This window comes from Rosa rugosa, chromosome 2 (genome assembly GCF_958449725.1).
Source record: "Rosa rugosa chromosome 2, drRosRugo1.1, whole genome shotgun sequence".
Taxonomy (NCBI): domain Eukaryota; kingdom Viridiplantae; phylum Streptophyta; class Magnoliopsida; order Rosales; family Rosaceae; genus Rosa; species Rosa rugosa.
The window spans coordinates 8709979-8735973 of record NC_084821.1 but is presented as its reverse complement, the minus strand read 5'-3'; the positions used below and the strand labels follow the sequence as shown (position 1 = coordinate 8735973).

The 25995-nt window shown below is 38.3% G+C and overlaps 3 protein-coding genes across 9 annotated transcripts; all 3 read right to left on the bottom strand.

The window, feature by feature from the left end:
- Window positions 1-2265: 2265 nt before the first annotated feature.
- On the bottom strand, window positions 2266-3814 carry LOC133731869 (expansin-A4-like). Its single transcript, XM_062159303.1, has 3 exons — window positions 3564-3814; window positions 3137-3449; window positions 2266-2819 (listed from the first exon to the last, which is right to left on the bottom strand). The coding sequence occupies exons 1-3, from the start codon at window positions 3706-3708 to the stop codon at window positions 2516-2518; spliced, it is 762 nt and encodes a 253-aa protein (XP_062015287.1). The 5' UTR covers window positions 3709-3814; the 3' UTR covers window positions 2266-2515.
- Window positions 3815-8179: 4365 nt separating this feature from the next.
- On the bottom strand, window positions 8180-11679 carry LOC133731801 (pentatricopeptide repeat-containing protein At3g22470, mitochondrial-like). Of its 5 annotated transcripts, none has more exons than XR_009856817.1 (3): window positions 9937-11654; window positions 9301-9469; window positions 8180-8652 (listed from the first exon to the last, which is right to left on the bottom strand). XR_009856817.1 is itself a non-coding variant. In XM_062159216.1 (3 exons), exon 2 carries the CDS (start codon window positions 10915-10917, stop codon window positions 9967-9969), a length of 951 nt encoding a protein of 316 aa, XP_062015200.1. In that variant the 5' UTR covers window positions 10918-11307; window positions 11523-11679; the 3' UTR covers window positions 8180-8652; window positions 9937-9966. The 5 variants fall into 5 exon arrangements, 3 of the variants coding, with proteins under 3 accessions (XP_062015200.1, XP_062015202.1, XP_062015201.1); XR_009856818.1 differs by having other exon boundaries at window positions 9441-9469; XM_062159216.1 differs by lacking the exon at window positions 9301-9469 and having other exon boundaries at window positions 9937-11307; window positions 11523-11679.
- Window positions 11680-16724: 5045 nt separating this feature from the next.
- LOC133731799 (pentatricopeptide repeat-containing protein At1g12300, mitochondrial-like) lies at window positions 16725-22381 on the bottom strand. Of its 3 annotated transcripts, none has more exons than XR_009856816.1 (3): window positions 20535-22375; window positions 18385-20063; window positions 16725-18276 (listed from the first exon to the last, which is right to left on the bottom strand). XR_009856816.1 is itself a non-coding variant. In XM_062159215.1 (3 exons), the coding sequence occupies exon 2, from the start codon at window positions 22041-22043 to the stop codon at window positions 20565-20567; it is 1479 nt and encodes a 492-aa protein (XP_062015199.1). In that variant the 5' UTR covers window positions 22044-22047; window positions 22280-22381; the 3' UTR covers window positions 16725-18276; window positions 20535-20564. The 3 variants fall into 3 exon arrangements, 2 of the variants coding, with proteins under 2 accessions (XP_062015199.1, XP_062015198.1); XM_062159215.1 differs by lacking the exon at window positions 18385-20063 and having other exon boundaries at window positions 20535-22047; window positions 22280-22381; XM_062159214.1 differs by lacking the exon at window positions 18385-20063.
- Between the last annotated feature and the right edge of the window lie 3614 nt (window positions 22382-25995).

Below are 25995 nucleotides of genomic sequence, written 5' to 3'. Positions count from 1 at the left end.
GGAAGACTGGCGATTAATATATGTATGCTCACTATGTATAATTAAGAGGGAGATAAGCTACTGTTCAAGTAATTTTAGTCAAGCCAATACAAGTGGCTTTGGAGCAACGACATTATAAGAGCAGTGCTGATTCAAGACCTCTTCAGTCAAGACGAAGAGTTTTTGACTTCGAGGTCTGGGGGGCAATGTTTGGACCCAAAATGAACATTTTGGCCTGACAAGGCATGTGTTGGAGAAATTGAGCCAATGTCAGTGGCTCAAGCTATATATTGTCGACAAGCTCGAAATATATATTTAGAGGCTAAATAAAGCCTACTATGGAAGCATGGAAGCATGAAAAGTTAACTTTAGCACATTTTCCTACTTCGGCTAGGAGAAACCGAGCTAAACAAGGAAGAAGGGGCGGCAGACTGACCAAATGAACTTGAAATGAGCTGAAACTCTGCAGATCCATTCTAGACAGCCCAAGGATAATTTCTTATGCAGAGTGCCAGAGATTTTTTTGAGTGGAAGGCCTTCAAACAATCAGTCCAATTTTCTACAGAAGCAAAACTGGAAAACTGGACCTGTAAGAGGTCCAGCAGCATTTCCAGCCCAACCGCATGGAATAAAACTCTGAAAATTTGTCAGGATGATCTACACTCATAGTGGAACATTTTTTATGAAGAAGTCGAAGGCTCAATCTGAAGTCTTGTTGGAGAAATAATTGAAGGAATAAAGGGGCAGAAACTGACCTAAAACCAGCTCAATATTCACATGTTCATGTTTCCTACCCACATGAAGAAAGCTAGATGCTTTTCTTTTTTTCCTTGGATATATTTTTCTACTACAATCTCTTTAATAGATCATCATCACTTCCATGTTTTTGCACCTTCATGCTTTGCTTTCATTTCATCATTTCTCTATCTTTTCCATATTTTACAAATCACTTCCATACTCCACTTTCATTATTTTTCTTCCACTCATCATTTCACTCTTCTTTTTCTTCCCTATATAAACACCTTCTCCTCTCATTCTAACACATTCACAACACAACATCAAAACATCTCTAAGATTATCTAAGTTCTCTCTAGAGCAACCTCTCTAAGAGCAACTCCTCTCCTTCTCTTTCTCTTACCGGTGATAACACTCCTAGTCCTAGTCTTCTCAGAAGCCGACTTTCAGTGCCACCAAACCCTCTGTTAACGTGCTTCGGTCCTAGTCTCCTCGGGAGCCGACGGTAGTGCCGCGACCACAACGGTTACAGAACCAGCCAAGCAAGGGTAACGCCCTAGCAACCCAGCCAAGCTAAAGTCACGCTTTAGCAAGATCTCAATACTTCCCGGTGATTTCGCTCTGCTCGATCTGCAATATTGAGTATCGACTTGTGAACAAGAAGAAACTTCAGCAAATTCCTCACCACGAGGCATAAAGAATCCCACGACGAGGTTGGTGCTCTCCTCGTCTACAATCGCTTGATAGAAGTCAGGTCAAGGGACACCCCCGACGACCGCACCCGAACGGTGCTGGCACGCCCGCGCAAGAAAAGAGACTGTTGACCAGCTGCAGCAAAATTGGAGCCAAACACGCGTGATCTAAATTGTTTTGGGATCTTCTGAACCATTTGATCATATCCTAAGGTACGTACTTAGAGGCCCAGATCAGCGGCCAAGATGGAGCGGTGATGAAACAAACGATCAAAATCGCACCACAGTTATTTCTTTTATTCAAAATGAATTTCTTAATTCCCGAACGTCTGAAATTTGTAATAAATAGTTCTGACATCCGATTTCAATAATTACCACGGATTGGTGGTGACGCATACTTTACACCCGAGTCAATAAATTAAAGATTCACTCCAATAGAATTTTCTGAGAAATTCTCAGTTATCGTTACTACTTATTGAGAAATAAATTAATCTCATCTTAATTCCTTAATTTTTTTTTACGTCCTTTTTGTCATTGACTAAACTCACAGCACTTTTGGTATAAAGTTTACCAAACACTCGGTATTTAAGCACCTCACTTCTTGTTTGGAGTAGGCAAAAGTTATGTGTTTGCACGATTATGAGAGTAAAATGTTTGCAGAAATGGCTGCAAGTAGTGTGACGATTACGCAATAATAAACTTCTCAGTCTTATTCTTGTGGATCCACCATTGACTGTAGGTCTTGAATTCGAGTTTTCAATCCCAACTCTCAGTGCTTTTTTGTTTTTTTTGGTTTAAGAACAATTAATGCCATGCAAGAGTAACTGACAAATTTGATTGTTGGAGTAAATAGTGCACATCTTAGTAAGATATTAATTGCCTTTATAAATTTATCTTTCAGATTACAATTGAGAAACAAGTAATCCATAACCCGAATGAGGAAACTACCAATTCCCAGAAATCTCAACGTGACAGGCTCTGCGGGTGCTGTTTAGCTCACCTCAGCAAACCTTTTCACTACTATACTCCGGCTTTTACACTTCTCAAGAACTAAAAAGCACAGATAAATTTGATTTACAAATTCCCTCACCAATATTTTTACTGGAAATCTAGAATTGACCCCCTTGGTAAGTCTGGCCAAACTGCCAATTACCAGGCGCCACGTTGTAGCTTGTCACGGTTCTACCGTCACTGGTGGTGACTTGGAAGGAGAGGGGTTGGCCGTTGAGGTATGAGTTGCTCTGCCAGTTTTGGCCCCAGTTTCTTGACATGGATTGCCAACCAGTTCTGGACCCCTTGATCGAAACCGAATGAACGTCCCCTGCACCGCCGACGTTGGTGATCAGAACCAGGTTGAAGTAGGAGTGACCATTGATGGTGAACCTTATTCCTCCTTTCTTCACACATGGTACTCTGTATAAGGCCAACATAAACATCCAGTTAGTAAACTTCTACACAACGCTCTCATAATTTGCGAAATACATGACATGTTATAGTGTCACTCGATCAATCTTGTTAGCAAATTTATAGCGTTAATGATTTTATCATGATTCGGGCAGATTATAGGTAAAAGTGCTTTTTACTGTTATAGAAGCACTTTCGCAAAAAGTACCATCAATAACCATATAGCCATATAGGCAACAAAAGCAGTAACCATTTAACTTTACTAATTTAACTTCTGGTTATAATAAGCTAAAGAAATATACTTGTAGTACTTATGCAAGTCCTACCTTCTGAAGGCAACGGGAACAATTCCGGCACGGTATTGTGCGATTTGCAAGAAAGCAGGCTCAGCCAAATCGAAGTGCTGGAGGGGAGGGTTGCACCAACCGCCATTGTCATTGGCCTGCGCAAAGTTAGGAGGGCAGAAGTTGGTAGCAGTCACAATGATGCTTCCAGGGCGGCACCACCTCGGGTCATTGTCACACCTCATTTCATAGCAAGAGCCACAGCTCAAGCCATCGTTGAACAAAGCTGTGCTCAGTGCTGCAGTGTTGGTTCCATACCCTTGGCTATATAAGTTCCCATAACCACATGCTCCTCCTGTAAAACAAACCCCAAACCGAAATGTCAAAACCCAATTATTATGAAACTAAAAGATTGATAGACAGTCTCACAAGTCACAACATATCATGTCGTGTTGGAATTTGAACTTACCCATTGTGCCTGAGGCATCACCACCACCATAGAATGTGGCGTGGCCGCCGTTCCAACCACCATAATCGGCAAAAGTAGAGTGAAAATGGAGGTTGAAGAGAACGAGAAGAGCTAGAGGAGCTAGAGACAATGCTGAAGCTGCCATTTTGTGACTTTTTGGTGAAGATGAATTGGAGAAGGGGAAAAGAGAGGAGCTTTGATGGTCAGAGCAGGTGTTGTTGTTTTGATTTGTGGTGTTAAGAGTGCACGAGGATGCCTCTATTTATAAGGAAACTAAAGTGAGGTTGCAACTTTGCACAAACTAAGCCAAAAACTTTGAAGTGATTGAGAAAATTCGGTTATTTTTTATTTTCTTTGTTTTTTCAGATAATGAAGAAGAAGAAGAAAAACTGATTTAGAAAATCAAGTGCACATGCATTGGTTCTTGTTGGGGTTACCAACTGCTAGGCCAGTGGGCCAATCTTCTCCACATGCATTTCTCACCGATTTGATTATTTTTCTGCTTTTTTCCTTCATATTTTGGATTTAGGTATAGAGCAAATAATATCAGGATTCAAAAATCTTCATTTTTTTATATATTTAAAATCAAAATAAACTCAAATACTAACTTGTTTTACTTTCAAATTGTCTTGCTTAAACCTGTACGAGACAATGTATCAAACATCTTATTGTAGTTTATCTCTTTCAGTAACCGTATATTAAGATCTCACTCTTCTTCTCTATGCCCTAATCATTTTGAGGCACTTTAATAAACTTTACTCCCAAACAGAACTTCAAGCGATTTTAATCACTAACACTCCCTAGATCTATTATTGGATATAACCATTGGAGTCAAAATTAGAAGCTGAAAATGCCAGTGTATTTGATGGATTAATGGTAGGGTCTTAACAGATAAGGGTATCTTTGCACATGGCATAGAAAGTCTTGGTAAAATGAAAGAATGGATTATAGCTAAATATAATATAATAAGGGATAAAGCTCTTGCTTTTTTTTTTTTTTTTTTTTTGTCAAGTGATAAAGCTCTTGCTTGAAAGTTGATTGTACGTGCACCAAAATTTGCAAGCATTTGGCAAAGTTCTAAAACTATGAAAATTGTGACTTTACAAGCAAGTTTTCCATATCTGATCTGGAATGCGATTAGCAACTTGGAGACTTCATTGTCATAAAAAAAAAACTTGGAGACTTCATTGCGTTCCACCCCATAATTTCATATCTGTGCCTTTCAAATTGGGAAGTGCATGTGTCATGTTGTATCACAGGGCCAACTTCATTTGCCCCCACATATCTCTTCAAATAGTGATATGTCACTAATTAAGGCAATGAAAATGATCAACCTTCCCCCTGGTCTTCAGTTTCCAATCTAAGAGAATCGATAAGTAGCAACTGTCTCCATTCATGAAAAACTTCCGCCAATTCATCCATCTTAACCTTCCTTTAAAATGAGGACACTATATTCGATAAAAAGCCAGGAGGAATGCCTCAGTTGTGACTTCATACTCGAGGCATAAAAGTCCACCAGCAGCCATGTGAGTATGTGACTATCGCCTCTACTTACCAAATATTTCTGTGAGTGAGGTGTTCGATGAAATACGTTCATGAGTAAAGTGTTTGGTATAAATTTCTGAAAAAGTTTACTGGTATACGTGGGGGTGAGAGACATCAGGAAGTAGATGTCTGCTTTCTGTTGGGTGTTTGGTCACATGGATGGCCGACTTTCATTGAATAGAGATCGATGACAAGCTTGATGCCTCGTATCCAATTTTGGACCCGCCCAATAAATAAGACATGTAGCTAGAAATTTGAAGTTAGATCAACCCTAGTTTTGAATTCAGGTGATGTTCAACTTTTATTGCAATTTCAAGTACGTTGAGATGTTTAGTAATGATCATTAAGATGAAAGCCACTTATTACAAAACTAGGACACTTTCGTCCGGGCAAAGATCGATGGTTAAGAAAGCAGATCAGTCTTTTAGGAATACTACGACCGTGATGCAGTTAATGAGAGTCACAGAGTCTCCTCCCTTCAAGATTTTATCAAACTCGGCCATGAAGTGGTTCACTCGGGCCATTTTAATTTAAAATTTCACAACCAATAAAAAGAAGCTACTTCTTTATGATCAAGGGTTATCCTTTGACAACTACTAGATTCATAAATAAATAAAAATTAAAACCCTATTTCCTTAGCACCTGCTATAATAGGAGAGCCATTTTCATCACGATCGAATAATAAACCTAGCAAGGGCTTCCTCATTGTTTTTGACATGCGTATCGAGTGAAGTTTAGCTTAACATGAAGAATAACCCAACCGGAGTAGTTGATAAACATAAAAATCATTAAAGTTTATTTAACCTAGCTATAGCATGAGTCATATGTTATTATGTGGATAATGTTACAGATTAAGATACAGTGTATGGTTTTTGCGAGACTAAAAAGTTAAAAGCAGCTCCAGAGTTGCAGTATGTTTTCTTATAAGTTCTTTGTGTTCTTGTTCTTCTGTCTCGGTGTCTCCAACTTTTCATTTCAAAGCAGCTAGCATACAAAGAACATTTACAGGTGTCCTCAAAACCTTTTATTCTATTAGCGTCCGCTAATCTGTTCTTAACTAAAGAATAAGCACAGAATAACAAGCTTAAATGTGCATGAACCACCATTAACAACAGAATTTATATTTAACTATCTTAAATTTGTATTGTGTGGAACGACAAAGTAGTAATGCATCTTTGTCTTACACAAGAGAAAATTAGTAACAAATTTTACGTGTTGTTTGTGATTGCAGTTATCACAGATGTAGTATAGATAATCCAATTTTCTGTAAGTGGGCGCTTTACATTTGTGAAAGATCGATATTTTAGCATTCATCGTTCCACATATTTGAGTTATGTGGTTCGACACAAGCTAAAAATGGCAAGGGACGTGACAAATTTATAATACATGCAGGCATAAGCTAGAAGTCGTTCATTTACTAATATAGTGAACAACAATCTACAGTCGTACGTTTGGAGTTGTGTGGCTCAATAATCCAGAGATGTCAAAGAAGGAAGGACGCTGGTGGTTCATTATTACTAGTATATAACTAAGAAATTTTGCGTTAAAAGTACTTAAAACCCCACACTTGGATGCATGCACTCAGGGTTGGTCCTGAGATTTCATGAACTCAGAGGAAAACGAATGAAAATCAGGATTTTATTATAAGTTCCACTCAAGGATTTAATGGTTCAAATAGAGATTCACTGCTTTTGCTGTCGGCGTATTTGGATTTGTTTTCTGCAAAATTTTCACTTCTGTTGGTTGTTTGGATCATGAGCAGCAAATATTTATTACCCTTGTTTGCAACCTTTCATTATGGTTGAGTCGTATCTATTTCGGCTAGCTTTTGGACTTGCACCGCAAAATAAATAATGAAAAACTATATTATTTGTAAGAGATGTCTGAGGTTGGAGATATATCATATATGAACAAGTCTGTCCCATTGTCCTAGACGACGCACATGGAAAGTGTTCATGCACCATTTTTCATCTATATCTTTGAACTTTGTAAAATTTTGTAATCTAGGAAGAATTGAAGTTGAGGAAGCATCTTAAGCCTTCGTTTTTGTCCCATGTCCCATGTTAAAACCTGACTCCCTTGGCTTCAATTTTTATATATACACTTCTTGTTCTTGTCCTCTCCTGAAGAGAATATTTGAGTTGGGTTTGGGTCTTTTATTTAGATTAATTTATGGTAGAATGCAGGAGCAATCTTCAATGCAGATTGCTCAATGATCCTGATTCTAAAACCATATTTTTCCAGATTGTCTTAGGATCTTGATTCTCAAAGCCTTCATGCATTTTTACCTATAATAACATGCTTTAGTATTTGGTAAATCTTTGGATTTTTCATTACAGCCCTTCTGTCTAATTATATTTTCATATTAATCGGCTCTTTAATGGGGAAAGAACTACACCAACATCACACATGGCTTAGCCTTAATTAGCTGAATAACAACAATAATAATACCCCACAGAACGAATCTAGGAGAAGGGATTTGAACAATTTGAACCATATAATACAGACTTTTCTTTCTTTTTGTGCCAAAATTTCAATGCTATTATTATTTTTGAGAAAATGTTGGGCGGGAACAGAATTTATGGCCTTGGAGACTGGATTAGCCAAAATAGACAAGGGGGCATATATGGATAGGATATTCCTTTCTAATTAATTAGTTAGGAGTCTTTGAAAGTGCCCTTCACAAGGGCTTGTCTATGAGTTTCTTGGTAAGAGAATAGACCTCCCGATGCAGATTTTAAGCAACTGTTTTCTAGTAGGGGAAAATAAGAACATGGTGGTATTGTTTCAGAGCCCACAATACAACCCTACATTAGCTTCATAGCTTATATGGAGATGCATCACAATCACCAAATCCAAACCCTACCATGTGTGCATTTCAAAGGAAAACTTTTGATATTTGGGCCTAATTTTGATACTCATAGGTTGTGTGAGGGTCAAGTTTTACCTGAAGCCATTTCCATAGGAAATCAGATAAATCAATATTTGAAGTACTTTCAAACCACATCACATCAAGGAGATTAACCTCAACAAAAGGAAAAAACAAAAACAAAAAAACAATACCAGCAGTATGATTTCACTTAAAGATCGAATAAATCAATTACGTTATCTGCAATCCCTCACCATAATGGTGATTGGTGAATGATTTTGATTTTGACTTTCATCTTCCTGGTGGATTATAATTATCCCACATAAAACCTGGTATACACAAGAAATTAAGACCAAAAACACAAGAAATTAAGACCAAAATTGTTTCTAACTGTTCATTTCCCATCAAATATTCAGAAATCGTCTGGTATTTTTCAACAAATGCTATGATAGAACTCAGATGACATCTTAAAGGCTGCAAGGTCTTCAATGACTTCTAGAGACTCTGGCCGTGCTTCAGCCTCTTCAAGTCTGTGTTGCAACCCAAACACGAATTGCAACTCTCGGACACTTGGGAGATGATTGTTGTAAAAATGTTTTGTATCAGCTGATGACAACCTCCTTCTCAATGCTTCTGAGTTGTTCTGCTACCTGTTTTGTAGAGTCAAACATATACCTGCATATCAACATTTATTCAACTAAGCATCAGAGCACAAGCATCGGAAAGCTCAAGGGATCAGAGTCTAGACAAAGCATTGTAGCAGGCAGAGAGGATACAGTTATACACTACTTTTTGGGTTATCTCACTCCAAAATCGTTTGGTTTCATATTAAATCTTTCCCCAATAGCTTTGCCATTAGCCCAGCCCAGTACTTCTCAAAGAAATCATGATCCAGTCCTTGCTTTAGATGCCAGCATTTAGATGAAGAGAAAATTGATTCAAAGCACAATGTATACAAAAAAAATTTCCGCCAACTAGTAGCCATGATTATTCAAATAACTTGAAAACAGCAGCAAGACTTCTGTATTGGATCACTGTTCAGATCCTTTCTTTGAAAAACTAAAATTTGTTATTCTTTTATTGATTATTTCCTTTGATTCAGGGAACAACAAGGTCTAATACTTCATTTTGCTTGTGTGGATCCTTTTTCAATGGGAACTTGATGAATACGAGAAGTATACTAGTATAGCATATGCAGACTAGTTACAGGTTAAGAATTTACTCAATGCCTCACTGTCAACTATGTAGACTAAATTGAACCTCCTGCTGTTAGGTAAGTGGAAATAGATATTTGCGATTAAAGATGGAATTTTATTACATTACCAGATTCATACAAGACCCAAAATGATATTTGAATATGCCTCTAAAAGGTCTCTATACAATTCCTGAGAGAACCCTTCCTGTGCCTGTCAGGTTCTAGTCTACCAATCAAGCAACCTTACAGGTTGAGTTCCAAGAGTTACCTTAAGCCAACTAGTTCAAACTTCTGAATCTACACAAATACATACCACAAATAACCTGAAATTTGTAAGCAGTTATGAACAGAAAAACTGCAACATATACGCAAACAAAGTCAGCAGGAAACAGAGAAGCTGCTTTAAAGCCTTCTTAAAACAGTAACAAGCAAGAAAAAAAGGCGGCTAGCTACCATGGCATGCCAAAAGACTCAAATGGAAATCATTATTTAAAGCCCCAAATAAGTGCAAGGTACAAGCTTTCTGTTCTGAAAAGCATATACTTAACTGCACAGTGGCAGCCTTGATTTAAGACCATTAAAAGAAATCTAAGGTCATAACTCATAACTGTAGTATGGCCAAGACCAATAATAAACTAAGCAAGTGGAAGGAGCAAATCCTACTCTAGTATCACAGAGAGTCTAAATAATTCTGAATCTAATTAATGAAATAAAAAACAGCAACTGAAATTAAAAACTTTGGAGCAGTGAAGAAATTGACATACCTGAGCATAATAGAGTTCAAATCAACTTTATCATGAATCTTTTAACAGCTGCAACAAAGCCGGATCTACTATATCCTTCGACAATAAATCAACAATCAATTCCATTGTTGATGCATCTGCAGAGAAACCCCTCTCAAGCATTTCTTGAATTAGTTTCATAGCCCATGATGTCTCACAGTTATTTAACAACCCTCGGATAATGATGTTATAGGTACAACCATCTGGAGAACATCCTTCCCCTCCCATTTCTCTCAGCAGCTTTTCTGCTTCAATTATTAAGCCATGATGACAAAGGCCCTGAATCATTATAGTGTATGTTCTCACATCAGGCCGAACTCCTTTTGATGACAAAACACAGAAAAGATCTCTTGCGGATTCAATTTTTCCAGCTTTGCACAAACCTTCAATAACAAGATTGTAAACTACAATATTAAGTTCTACTTTGTTGGCTTCCATCTCTTTAAGCAATTCTATTGCCGTAGAGAGTTGCTGATTGTTACACAAGCCATCAAGTAAAACAGCGTAAGTTTGAACATTTGGAAGCTGTCCACAACCTAGCATCTCAGAGAACAACTTTTCTGCTTCTTGTAGTCTCCCCGCTTTGCAAAGACCATCAATAAGAGTGGTATAAGTAACGGTATCAGGAACAAGTTCCGTACGAGGCATTTCCTTGAAAATCTTGTAAGCCTTGTCGAGCTTTTTACCCTTGCAATATCCATTTATCAATATGCTACAACTCCGAACATTAACCATGGAGCCCCTGCTAATGATAAGGTCAAAAACTAGTCTTGCCTCGTGCATTTCTCCTCGCAAACAGTAACCGTCCATAAGTGAGTTGTATGTAACGACATTAGGTTCAATATGTCTTTGAATCATCATTTGAACCACACTTTTGGCTTCCACAACCATCCCTTCCTTACAAAATGTATCAACAAAGACATTGAAAGTGAGGCGATCCGGAAAGATACCTTTACTCAGCATTTCATCCAACAGACTCCGTCAATCAAAGTGTTGTAAGTAACGACGTTTGGAGCAATACCTCTAGTAATCATTTCTGAGAAGAGGTTGAATGCTTCATCAATTAGTGTATCCTTGCAAAGACTGTCGATGATGGTGCTATAGGAAACTATGTCAGGCTCGCATCCTGTTTCTTCCATCTTCCGAAGTAAAGTAATGGCAGCACTGTTGTCACCCCTCATGCAAAGTCCCTTTATTAGTGTGCTGAAAGTAACCACATCTGGTTGAAGACCCAATTTGAAGAACTGGGCCAAGACAGATAAGCTACACCCCATTTGATTCAAATGACAAAAGCAATTGACGAGAATAGAGAGAGTATAAATATCAGGAGCAATTCCGATGAGACCCATCTGTCTATTCAAAGAGATTACTTCAGAATAGTGTTTCAATTTGACAAGTTGACCCAATATCTGAGTAAAACGGACAACAGAAGGCAGAGGACACAAGCATTTCATGGAACGCCTTCAAGGCATCCTCAACTTTGGGTCGATTTCCTAGATGGGTTTGTCTCGAATGAAACAAAGGCATGAAATTGTTGATGAGGGGAACAGCAAGAGAAGAAAGCATACCTGTTGAGCTGCGGCTGAGCATCATCTTCACATTCATGAATTGCTTCGAGTTTCTGCTCTCAGCTTTGTTTGGTACAAGCAACTCGGATCTTATTTTGTTTACTCACTTTACTCACTTTCCTTCTTATATTTTGGTTATATACCAATTTTGCTCACATGAATTATATTTTGCATTTTTTCTTTTGGTTCTGAAATTTTGTTTACTTTTTTATTTTTTATTTTTATTTTTATTTTTGTATTAATGAGGAATCGCAATAAAGATAGATAGTCTGTTCACAAATGAGGATCAAGCCTCATTTGAGATGGTTGTTAGAATCTTAAGTTAATGGATGTCGGCTGTTCATGCAATGTGAAATTTTAAATCACACTTTTTTTATTGTTCTTTGGAATATATTATTATATTTTACTCTTTGAGGTGGAAATGTGGTGCCAAATTTTGAGTCTTTAGATTCTTGGACAAGTAAGGTATGGGATCATGGTATATGATTTTTTGGGTCTAAACATGTGAATTGATATAATCAGATGATAAAGCGATTTCATCAAATTTTATCAAAGTAGAGATCTAATGCTCAAATTTTGATGCTTTGTCATTAACTGAAAAAGTCTTATCATGTGCATTGGAAACCATTTTGAAGGAATTATGCAATTCATTGAGTGATTTAAATGGACATGAGGATATAGAAAGTGAAGAAGCTACGAATACAGCTCATTGTGTTGAAATGGTGCACACTTGTGAATTGAGATCATCTGAATACAAAAAATATATACTTGAAAATGATAGCAGTAACTTGATATTTAGGCTCTTTACCATATAAGTCCAACTACTTTTTTGAATTTTGGGGTACATGTATTACGCTCCCTCGATGTGCAAAATGACCCATATAACTTGATTTTCTGCTTCATATTACTTGTAAAGTCCTTGTTGATCCTTCTAACTCTTATTATTTTCTTTCAATAGAAAATCAAGTTAAATCAAGTAACGTTATCCCCACGCCCATATTGTTATTTATTGTAATATTGCGCATCAAGGGAGCATAATACTTGTACCCCGAGCGCTATCGGAAGCTTTACAAAGATCCTTATAGAGGACATCCTGAACAAAATCAGGAGCCTCATCTAATAGAAAGTCAACAACATGACCCAAAGTAGCAAAATGGGCTAATCTGTCTGGCACACTATTTACTTCTCTAAAATATGTCGAATCACAATAACTTCAAAAGCATGCATATAGTCTTTACAATCATCAATCTGACTAACCTCAGAAAATCTTCCACTTGTTGGTTCAAAGCATTTACCAGAACAGAGGAATCACTTTCAATTTCTACCTCCTTCCACCCTTGATAAATGGCTAGCAACAAGCCTGCTCTGCAGGCCTCTAATACCTCATTTTCCTTGTGTGGATCTTATTTCAATGGGAACTCGATGAATAACGAAAAATAGCAAATGCCTCACCGTCAACTATGTAGACTAGGATTGAACCTCCTGATGTTAGGTAAGTGGGAGTAGATATATATGATTAAAGAGGGAAGTTTTATTACATTTCCAGATTCATACAAGACCCAAAATGATATTTGAATATGCCTCTAAAAGGTCTCCATACAATTCCTAAGAACCCTTCCCTTGCCTGTCAGGTTCTAGTTTACCAATCAAGCAACCTTACAGGTTGAGTTCCAAGAGTTAGCTTCAGCCAACTTGTTCAAACTTCTGAATCTACCGAAATACATACCATAAATAACCTGAAACTTGTAAGCCGTGTCCTACTCGGCTACAACAGATTCTCATGAACAATGTATCACCAGATTAATGAAATTGGCCTTCAAAGAAATATCCAATGCAATCTCAAATCTCATAATTTTGTGATACCGTCAGTAATGATCGTGATTTTTACTTATCTATTGGCCAAGATCTCACAGCCGATGTGTTAAATGATTGGCATCATGTGCGACAAATATGTACAACTTTCCGACGACCCTGTTGGTATTTGCTTCAGTTTGATTTATGTCGAAAATATTTGCCATTCTAAAGTCGGAAATTTTGGGACTCATTTTTTCGTCCAACAAAACATTACTAGCTTTTAGACCGCAGTGAATGATTTTCAATGTGGAGTGCATGTGGATATAAAGTACCCCTTGAGCAATACCTTTTACAATTTGAAAGCGTTTACTCCAATCCAATTTTGTGTTTACATATGTATCTTTTTTTTTTTTTGGTTAATGAAACAACTTCATTATGGGACAAGCCCAACGGCCCAGCAAAGCTTAACAGGCCAAGAAAAGTACATAGCGAAAAACATAAAGGTTAAACTCCCACTAGATCCAGCCCAGGAAGTAGGAAAGAGGAGAAAACCCAACCAAACAAAAAAAAAAATCGGGAACCGACAGCAGTTCCAATCACCCCTCTGCCATGGGAGGACATGGGAGACCATCATTCCTTAGAACCAGTGTGAGGGAAGGTGGTGGCTGGGTAGCCCATCTCAAAGGACCCACCGACCCATTGGCAAGCGAAGCTGCAATGTGAGCAGCCCTATTCGCTTCACGGGGAATCCATTCCCATTTACAATCCTCCAAACTCGAAGCCTTCTTTCTGATTTGTTCTAGAATCGGGTAAGTTCTCCAATTCTTCCTTCTACCCACTGCACACAAGTCACTGATTACTTCTTTCGCATCTGATTCTATAATTACCTTTCTCAGATTCATTGTGACTGCTAAAGAAACCCCGTGAAGGAGTGCGGTCGCTTCCGCTTCTGCTACGGAGCCGCATTGGGCAGGAGAAGCTGCACCGCTATGAAGCTCTCCATCGGAGTTCCTGATTATAATACCAAGCCCGGCCTTGTGCGGAGCCTTCCATGACGCATCACAGTTAACTTTGTGATAATTTGGTGGGGGAGTCGTCCAGAGAGGTCGAGAATGGGGCGCCTGCTGATGATCATGGTCAGGTGATGTCACTTCAACCTCTGTCCGAAGATTCGAGGTGGTCGATTGGAACTCCAAGGCCAGGCTAGTGGCCGAAGCAATGGTCAGATGGGGGGAGACAGGCTTGTGTTGGTACACAAAGAGGCACCTGGCTTTCCAAATCGCCCAACATAGAAAGCTCATCAAGGTAAGAACTCTATCTCTACCACTGTTGCATTGTTGGGAATTTGCTAACTTTAGAAACCACAAATCCAAAGTAGAGATGCTCTGTTTATCAACCCGTAAGCCTAGAGAAGAGCCAAACCAGACCCCCTCCACCCAAGGACAAAGGAATAGGAGATGCTCAAAAGTTTCCTCTGCAGTACCGCAGATGGGGCAAACAGGGGAAGAAGAGAGTCTTCTTTTATAAAGGTTGAACATAGATGGGGCAGCTCCAATTAGGGCCCTCCACAGGAAGAACTTTATCTTGGGGAGTGTTTTAATTTTCCAGAGGCATTTCCATACCTTAGGGTCAAACCTGTGGGAAGTGCTACAAGTGGGAAAGGTTGGTACATAGTTGTTTTTATGCAACCAGTGGTAGCCAGATTTGACCGAATAGCACCCATTTCTGTTCCAAGGCCATACCAATCTGTCATGATCACCATCAAGTCCAATAGGGATACTAAGAATACTATTCACCACATGGGGATGCAAAAGGTGGGAGATGCTGTCAAGGGACCAGCAATTTGTCTCCCAATTAATAAGAGAATGCACATGAGTAGGGACGTTGGGGGGCCTGCCCGTAGGCCTAATCAAACCAACATGTGGGGGGGGCACCCACTGATCTTCCCAAATTCTAATACTTGAGCCAGAGATGACTTGCCAACAACTCCCCTTTAGAATAATGTCTCTAGCTTCCAATAAACTAGACCAACACCAGGAAGCTCTATAGCCTTTGATTGCTTCAAAGAAGCTACAGTTAGGAAAATATCTTGCTTTTAAAACCTGTGCCCAGATTGAGTGGGGTTCTTGAATTAGGCGCCAGCACTGTTTAGCAAGGAGGGCCAGATTAAACTGATGCAAATCTCTGAACCCCATTCCTCCTTCAGATTTAGGAGTCCCCAAGAAGTCCCAACTCTTCCAATGAAGTTTGTTCCCGTTTTGATTTTTTCCCCACCAGAAATTACCCAAAGCAGAGTTGACTTCATTACAAAAGTTCTTTGGTAGGAGAAAGCAGCTCATAGGGTACGCTGGAACTGCTTGGGCCACAGATTTTAGAAGGACCTCCCTACCAGCAAGAGACAAAGTGCTCTGTTTCCATCCATCAAGTTTCCTGTTCACCCTTTCCATGATGTAACTCAAGGCTGCCTTCTTGGACTTTCCCCACACTGTTGGCATGCCTAGATACACTCCCGGGTTAACTACATCCACAAAGCCAAGAAGGGTACACATCAGCCGGGCCATTTGATTTGGGGTGTTAGGGGAGAAGTAGACGCTCGACTTCTCATTATTTATTTCTTGGCCAGACGCAAGACAATATTCTCTGAAGATGAGCAGCAGTTGCCAACAATTAGGCAGAGTGGCCTTTAGGAAAAATAGAGCATCATCGGCGAAAAACATGTGAGAGAGGATAGGGCCATTCCTGCTCAACTTAATGCCCAGAAGAGAATTGTCTCTAACCGCTCTAGTCAACCTTAGGGACAGAACTTCACTGACAATAAGAAACAGGTAAGGAGACAGGGGGTCCCCTTGCCTTAGCCCTCTATATGGACGGAAAAACTTGCCTGGTTTGCCATTGAGCACAATCGAGAACGAGACCGTTGTAACACAAGCCATAATGAGGTTTATCCAGGACCGATCAAACCCAAATCGAGTTAAGGCTGCTTCTAAGAAATCCCACTCCACCCTGTCATATGCCTTGTTCATATCGAGTTTCAACCCGAGCTCGTGATTTCCACCATCCTTTTTAAGCTTGAGGTAGTGGTAGGATTCATGGGCTAGAAGTATGTTGTCCTGGATGAGTCTATCCGGAACAAAAGCATTCTGATTTGGGGAGATCAGAGTTGGCAAAATCCGCTTCAACCTGTTTGCAAGAAGCTTGGAAAGAATCTTGTATGAATTATTGCACAGGCTGATAGGTCTGAAGTGTGTAGTCCTTTCCGGGTTGGGAACCTTGGGAATCAGGACAATATGTGTCTTGTTTAGATCATGTAACCGGACTTGACCATCTCTGAAATTAGTTCGAGATATTGTGTGGGCAACAGCGAGAAATTTCAGAGATGGTCAAGTCCGGTTACATATGTATCTGATTGGACAAACGATGAAGAATGACTTTCTCAACTAAATCACGAGTATGATCAAAGAATTAATCTTAGAAGTATTGAGAAAACACCAAACAAAAATTTGTCCAAACTTAGATTCAGCACGTACTGTTGGATCAATATCAATTCCTCCTCTTCAAGGTTGACCGGCGTTGACCAGAAGCTTCAACATACGCATCTGCCTAACAAGATGCGTATGTTGAAGCTTGGCCATAAGCTTTCACTCATTCATGAACTACTTATATCATTGCCCGGACTTCTTTGACAGTCTCTTTATGGCTACTCCTTGATTTTCAGGCAAAAAAGCAAATCTGAGACAAAAAAAAAATCACTTCCTTACGAATCTGAGGGAAACTATTAAAATCATGAAGAACAGTAGTGTGGAAGTGTTGCAGCTTATAAACAGGGCCAAACCCTCCCTCTCCTAGTTTATCAGCTTCATAGAAATTGTTGGTAGCAGCTAATATACTCCTTAAACTAAGGATTGGTAGTTCTGTTCATTCTGTCCACCTCCAGCACCAACGTTCCTCATAATCTCACTATAAATGGATTACCAAGTTTCTTTCTGGACTTCACCACAGGATGAATATCTTTGTAGAATACAACCAACTCAAAAATCATTTATTCATCCGACTCCCTACCGATACTTTTCAGTTCCTGTTCGATGATTAACCGGCATTCTTCAACTTGTATAAAAGCATCTTTTAAATGCTGAGAAAGTGCCAAGTAAATCATAGCTAATTATCTGAAGAAATAAAATTACATGCTTGAGATGGATGCTCTTAACTATGTGAGCTTCCCTTGCTAACTTATATGACAGATATCACGACATGGAAATAATGAAAACAACATTCAGGTGTACTACCAAAGACGGAGAATATCAGAACATCATATAGGTGTACTACGTACTGCTACCTGTAAGATAAAGATATCCATAAAACACTGTACCATAATCAATTAGCTTCTTTCCTAATAACTCTAATCTGCCTTACTGATTAATGCAGCGCCATATAAATAGCAGCTTATCAATCTAGCTAGAATTAGTCAATAGCAATGAAAGTTCCAAGTTCCAAGTTATAAGGATAAGGATATGACACTGCTAAAATGCTATTTGATTTCTGAAATGACAATGTATCTATGTATATAGTACATCCAAGGTTTTAATAGGTGCAGAACTCTCACGTTTCCTTTTCATACTAAGAAAGTGATCTGTTTGAAATGTTCAAATCAACTTTATCATGAATATTTTAACAACTGGGAACAAAGCTGGATTACAGAAACCAATCCAATCATATGACCCAAGTTTTGTTCAGTGTCTATTTATCAACTACACGTCAGCCTCACGGTTATAATAAGAAACAAAAGAGCTCAATTACAATCTATTGAGTAGTACAACAATTATACTTTTGGTTGGCAGCCTATCTTAAACAATGAATAGTTACAAGCACAACATGCCACCATGGATATCAGCAATTCAGCACTTATCGCCATTGCAGGGTGCTACAACTCTTCTGATGAAGTCCAACTCTAGTATCTTGGAACCTGCAAGTGATGTGCACAATGGTTCAATTACATCAATTTCAAGTCCGAGGAAAAGATCATAACAAGAACCAAATATTTCAAGTGAACTGTGAGCAATGTTGACATTACTGGAGCTCTAATAGGGAGAAGGAACGTTGTTTCAACCAACCATTATGATGCTATTACCTATAAAACAGAGTAAAGCAGAATATATATCATCCATTATTTTGGACAATTTCACCTAAAAGTTCAAGGGAAACAATTTCCACTAATGGTACATCGCTAAAGCTTCTCTGTACTTCACCCAAGTTCTATATTTCAACTAGATCTATCCCTGCTCACCCTCTAGCCTGCAAAAACTTGGGTTGACAAAACTGAGTGGTAACTGCTAATGGTAATTTTAATTGGGAGTTAACTATCAGAAGCTCATATTTCCTCTTCTTTGAGTCTCAAGTGTCCAAAATCTTCCCAGCATCCATTGAATTAGAATTGTAGCAAATAGATGACATGAACTTTGGTTAAAATTGATTAAATGCATATTGGATTTGAGAGGGTAGTATAAGCAAAACTGCTTGTGATGGACTTACCAATCATGTTTTGCAGTTATGAGTCATAAGTGACGGATCAAAATTATTTTTGACCAATGTATTTTGATCCCAAAGGACATGCTTATTGCTCCATAATTCAACCCACTTTCTGAACTCAATAGATGACATAGATTGGGATTTAAGAATAGTTCAACAAAAATAATGCAAAACCTTGCCACTAAAGACAAAGAAAATAAAGGATACTAAATGCGAGAATGACAATGAACAGCCAATTCCTGTATCATTTTTGGGTGAAGAGAAAATTGATTCAAAGCACAATGTATACAAAAACAATTACTGCCAACTAGTAGCCATGATTGTTCAAATCAATTGAAAACACCCGCAAGACTTCTGTGTTCAATCACTTTTAAAGCCTTTCTTTGAAGAAAAAAAGAAAAGAAAAGGAAAACAAATTGTGACGTTGCAACAGGTGGGCATTGTACGCAAGTCATGAACTGCATCCCTCATCTTTTGAATTGCTCGAGTTACAAAAAGGGCCATGGATTGCTCAAGAAATATTAAGAAGTGCAGAATAACTCTTGTACATCAGAAAAGGAGCTTTAGAAACAACAGAGGGGACATGAAGGTGTACATAATATGACTACCAATAACAAAGGGATTGTTCCAGCACAGCGAATTATTACATTTTTCTAAAAGCATAGAAAAAGGAGAACAAAAGGGTTGGCTGAAGTAATTGCCAAATTTAGTGATAATAAAGAAAGGTTTACAATTCAGTAAACATGATGAGCGAAGCAAAAGGTCATAAAAACATTCAACACAGCATGGAGGGACAGCGAACTGAAATTTGTTAATCTTTTATTGATTATTTCCTTTGATTCAGGGAACAACAAGGTCTAATACCTCATTTTGCTTGTGTGGATCCTTTTTCAATGGGAACTTGATGAATACAAGAAGTATAGCATATGCAGACTAGTTTCAGGTTAAGAATTTACTCAATGCCTCACGGTCAACTATGTAGACTAAATTGAACCTCCTGCTGTTAGGTAACTGGGAGTAGATATTTATGATTAAAGATGGAATTTTATAACATTACCAGATTCATACAAGACCCAAAATGATATTTGAATATGCCTCTAAAAGGTCTCTATACAATTCCTAAGAACCCTTCATGTGCCTGTCAGGTTCTAGTTTACCAATCAAACAACCTTACAGGTTGAGTTCCAAGAGTTACCTTAAGCCAACTAGTTCAAACTTCTGAATCTACAGAAATACAAACCATAAAAAACCTGAAATTTGTAAGCAGTTATGAACAGAAAAACTGCATCATATAAGCAAGCAAACTAAGTCAGCAGAAAACAGAGAAGCTGCTTTAAAGCCTTCTTAAAACAGTAACAAGCAAGAAAAAAAGGTGGCTAGCTACCATGGCATGCCAAAAGACTCAAATGGAAATCATTATTTAAAGCCCCAAATAAGTGCAAGGTACAAGCTTTCTGTTCTGAAAAGCATAAACTTAACTGCACAGTGGCAGCCTTGATTTAAGACCATTAAAAGAAATCTAAGGTCATAACTCATAACTGTAGTATGGCCAAGACCAATAATAAACTAAGCAAGTGGAAGGAGCAAATCCTACTCTAGTATCACAGAGAGTCTAAATAATTCTGAATCTAATTAATGAAATAAAAAACAGCAACTGAAATTAAAAACTTTGGAGCAGTGAAGAAATTGACATACCTGAGCATAATAGAGTTCAAATCAACTTTATCATGAATCTTTTAACAGCTGCAACAAAGCCGGATCTACTATATCCTTCGACAATAAATCAACAATCAATTCCATTGTTGATGCATCTGCAGAGAAACCCCTCTCAAGCATTTCTTGAATTAGTTTCATAGCCCATGATGTCTCACAGTTATTTAACAACCCTCGGATAATGATGTTATAGGTACAACCATCTGGAGAACATCCTTCCCCTCCCATTTCTCTCAGCAGCTTTTCTGCTTCAATTATTAAGCCATGATGACAAAGGCCCTGAATCATTATAGTGTATGTTCTCACATCAGGCCGAACTCCTTTTGATGACAAAACACAGAAAAGATCTCTTGCGGATTCAATTTTTCCAGCTTTGCACAATCCTTCAATAACAAGATTGTAAACTACGATATTAAGTTCTACTTTGTTGGCTTCCATCTCTTTAAGCAATTCTATTGCCGTAGAAAGTTGCCGGTTGTTACACAGGCCATCAACTATCACAGTGTAAGTTCGAAGGTTTGGAAGCTGTCCACAACCTAGCATCTCAGATAACAACTTTTCTGCTTCTTGTAGTCTCCCCGCTTTGAAAAGACCATCAATAAGAGTGTTATAAGTAATGGTATTGGGAACAATTTCCATACGACGCATTTCCTTGAAAATCTTGTGAGCCTTATCAACCTTTTTAGCCTTGCAATATCCGTTAATCAATATGTTACAACTCCGAACAGTAACCGTGGAGCCCTTGCTAATCATAAGATCAAAAACTTGTCTTGCCTCGTGCATTTCTCCTCGCAAACAGTAACCATCCATAAGGGAGCTGTATGTAACTGTATCAGGCTCAATATGTCTTTGAATCATTATTTGAACCACACTTTTGGCTTCCACAACCATCCCTTCCTTACAAAATGTATCAACCAAGACATTGAAAGTGAGGAGATTCGGAAAGATACCTTTACTCGACATTTCATCCAACAGCCTTGTAGCTTGTTTCCACTGGCCTAGTTTGCAGACTCCGTCAATCAAAGTGCTGTAAGTAACAATGTTTGGAGCAATACCTCTACTAATCAGTTGTGACAAGAGGTTGAATGCTTCATCAATTAGTGTATCCTTACAAAGACAGTCGATGATGGTGTTATAGGAAACTATGTTAGGCTTACAACCGTTTTCTTCCATCTTTCCAAGTAACCGAATAGCAGCACTCTTGTTTCCTATCGTGCAAAAGCCCTTTATTAGTGTGTTGAAAGTGACCACATTGGGCTTACAATGACCTGCCTCCACCATTTTGCTGAAAACTCGTGCAGCCTCAGGCACTTGATTCTTGAGAACAAAGCCGTTGATTAGAGTGGAGAAGGTAATAACATTTGGTTGAAGACCCAATTTGAAGAATGTTCCAAAGACAGACAAGCTAAAGCCCATTTGATTCAAATGGCAATAGCAGTTGATGATAATGTTAAGAGTGTAGTCAACAGGAACAATTCGACGCAGAAGCATTTGTCTATTCAAAGAGATTACTTCAGAATAGTGTTTCAATTTGACAAGTTGACCCAATATCTGAGTAAAACGGACAACAGAAGGCAGAGGACGGGAGTGAAGCATTTCATGGAACAACATCGAAGCATCCTCAACATTACTCACAATATTGGGTCGATTTCTTAGATGGGTTTGTCTCGAATGAAACAAAGGCATGAAATTGTTGACGAGGGGAACAGCAAGAGAAGAAAGCATACCTGTTGAGCTGCGGCGGAGCATCATCTTCACATTCATGAATTGCTTCGAGTTTCTACTCTCAGCTTTGTTTGGTACAAGTTTTGTTTTTGATTGGAATTCTGACAACTCGGATCTTATTTTGTTTACTCACTTTCCTTCTTATATATTTTGGTTATATACCAATTTTGCTCACATGAATTATATTTTGCATTTCTTTTCTGAAATTCTGTTTAGTTTTTTATTTTTATTTTTATTTTTGTATTAATGAGGAATCGCAATAAAGAATTAAAGATGGCTAGTCTGTTCAGAAATGAGGATCGAGCCTCATTTGAGATGGTTGTTTAATTTTAAGTTAATGGATGTTAGTTGTTCATACAATGTGAAGTTCTGGGTCACACTTTTTTTATTGTTCTTGGGACATATATTTTACTCTTTGAGGTGGAAATGTGGTGCCAAATTTTGAGTCTTTAGATTCTTAGACAAGGTATGGGATCATGTATATGATTTTCTAGGTCTAGACATATGAATTGATATAATCAGATGATAAAGCGATTTCGTCAAATTACTTTGATAATTTAATGCTCACATTTTGATGCAATTAACTGAAACGGTCTTATTATGTGCATTGGAAACCATTTTCAAGGAATGATGCAATTCATTGAGTGATTTAAATGGACATGAGGATTTAGAAAGTGAAGAAGCTACGAATACCGGTCATTGTGTTGAAATGGTGCACACTTGTGGCTTGAGATCATCTGAATACAAAAAATATATACTTGAAATTGATATAACTTAATATTTAGGCTCTTTACCATATAAGACCAACTGCTTTTTTGAATTTTGGGGTACAGGTATTACGCTCCCTCGATGTGCAAAATGACCCATGTAACTTTATTTTTTGCTTAACATTACTTGTAAAGTCCTTGTTATCCCCACGCCCTTATTGTTATTTATTATAAGATTGCGCATCAAGAGAGCGTAATACTTGTACCCCCGAGCACTATTAGAAGCTTTACAAAGATCCTTAACAAATTCAGGAACCTTATCTAATAGAAAGTCAACAACATGACACAAACTAGCAAAATGAGCTAATCAGTCTGCCACACTATTTACTTCTCTAAAATATGTCAAATCACAATAACATCAAAAGCATGCATATAGTCTTTACAATCATCAATAATCTGACTAACCTCATAAATCTTCCACTTGTTGGTTCAAAGCATTTACCTGAACAGAGGAATCACTTTCAATTTCTACCTCCTTCCACCCTTAATAAATGGCTAGCAACAAGCCTGCTCTGCAGGCCTCTAATACCTCATTTTCCTTGTGTGGATCTTATTTCGATGCGAACTCAATGAATAAAGAAAAATAGCATATGCAAACTAGTAACAAGTTAGTCAACTGGTTAAGAATGTACTCAATGCCTCACCGTCAACTATGTAGACTGCTAGGATTGAACCTCCTGCTGTTAGGTAAGTGGGAGTAGATATATATGATTAAAGAGGGAAGTTTTATTACATTTCCAGATTCATACAAGACCTAAAATAATATTTGAATATGCCTCTAAAAGGTCTCCTTACAATTCCTAAGAACCCTTCCCGTGCCTGTCATGTTCTAGTTTACCAATCAAGCAACCTTACAGGTTAGAGTTCCAAGAGTTAGCTTCAGCCAACTTGTTCAAACTTCTGAAACTACCGAAATACATACCATAAATGAAGAAAACAAGATAGAAATTTGTGAAGAGTTTTCTTGTATATTACTTCATGAAAGAGAAAGAAAACAAGGATACAATATATAGGCATTAGGAAACAATCTTCCATAACCTTTTTAACAACTCTAACAGCTAAACACGCCTAACTATGTATTAACAACTCTTTCTTAACAACTAAGGTAAGGTATAAACAGTAGGAGATAATGCAAAAATCAGTAAGCCATACTAGCACAAATCAGTAAGCCATACTGGCCATACTGTAGCCATACTGCCAATACTCCCCCTCAAGCTGGATCAAGGGGATTCATTGATCCAAGCTTGCCCAAAATTCTGTGAAAATGATCAGTAGGAAGAGACTTAGTGAAAATATCAGCCAACTGATCATAGCTGTGAGTGTAGTGAGTATCAATTAGCTTGGACTGAACTTGAGCTCGAATGTAGTGACAATTGACTTCTATGTGTTTGGTTCTTTCATGAAAAACTGGATTAGAAGCAATGTGCATTGCTGCTTGATTGTCACAAAAGAGAGACATTGGATGACTACTCGGATACCCCAAATCAGAGAGAAGACCTTTCAACCAAATAAGCTCACAAGCAGTGGAGGCCATAGCTCGATATTCAGCCTCTGCACTAGAGCGAGCAACAACAGTTTGCTTCTTTCTCTTCCAAGTAACTAAGTTACCACCAACAAATGTGCAAAATTCAGTAGTGGATTTTCGATCAAGAGAATTGCCTGCCCAATCAGCATCAGTGTACGCCATTATGTGAGTGTTGCCATTGTTTTTCATCAAAATGCCTCTACCAGCTGAGCCTTTGAGATAATGAAGAATTCGCTTTACAATGTGAAGATGAGCCAAAGATGGAGCATGCATGAATTGACTGACAATGCTTACAGCATAAGCAATGTTAGGTCGAGTGATTGTGAGATAAATAAGTTTACCAACTAATCGTTGATAGGCACTTAGATTGACAAGAGGTTCACTCAACACATCAAGTTGCAGCTTGCTGCCAGGGGGAGTTCGAGCTGGTTTGCAATCTTGCAGATCAGTATCTTGTAAGAGATCAAGAACATATTTTCTTTGGTTTAGAAAAAGACCTTTATGAGAAGTGGCCACTTCGAAACCAAGAAAATATTTAAGATTTCCCAAATCTTTGATAGCAAACCTACTTCGAAGAGATTGTTTGAGAGACTGAATCTCTTCAATATTGTCACCTGTTACTATCAAATCATCAACATAGATAAGCACCACAAGCTTACTAGTTGAACCAATCTGAACAAACAAAGAGGAATCTGCATTGCTTCTGTGAAAACCAACTTCCTCAAGTACTGAACTGAGCTTGGCATACCAAGCACGAGGAGATTGCTTTAAGCCATAAATAGACTTGTGAAGCTTGCATACTATCTCAAGATCATGAGATTGAGGATGACCTGGAGGCAACTTCATATAAACCTCTTCTTCAAGATCACCATGTAAAAACGTATTTTTTACATCCATTTGATATAGAGGCCAAGCATGATTTACTGCAACTGATAACAAACCTCTCATTGTACTCATTTTAGCAACTGGAGCAAAGGTCTCCTTGTAGTCTACTCCATATGTTTGAGTAAAACCACGAGCTACTAAACGAGCCTTATGTCTCTCCACAGAACCATCAGAATGAAGCTTCGGTTTGTAAACCCAACGACTTCCTACAGCCTTCTTCCCTTTAGGAATTCGAACAATACTCCATGTATTATTGTCATGGAGATCTTGAAGTTCATCTGCCATTGCTTGCTTCCATACATCAAGCTGATTAGCTTCCTCAAAACTTTGAGGTTCATGATTACAATCAAGGGCACTCAGAAAAGCAGAATGAGCAGAAGAAAAGTTCTTATAAGATATGAAGTGTGTTATCAGATACCTTGCAGTGTAGGTTTTATAGTCATTGAGCTTTGATGGAGGACCTCTTTCTCGTGGAGGATTTCTACAAAGAACAACTGCATGTGGAGATACCAGAGGGTTTCTACGGAGAACAACCGCAGGT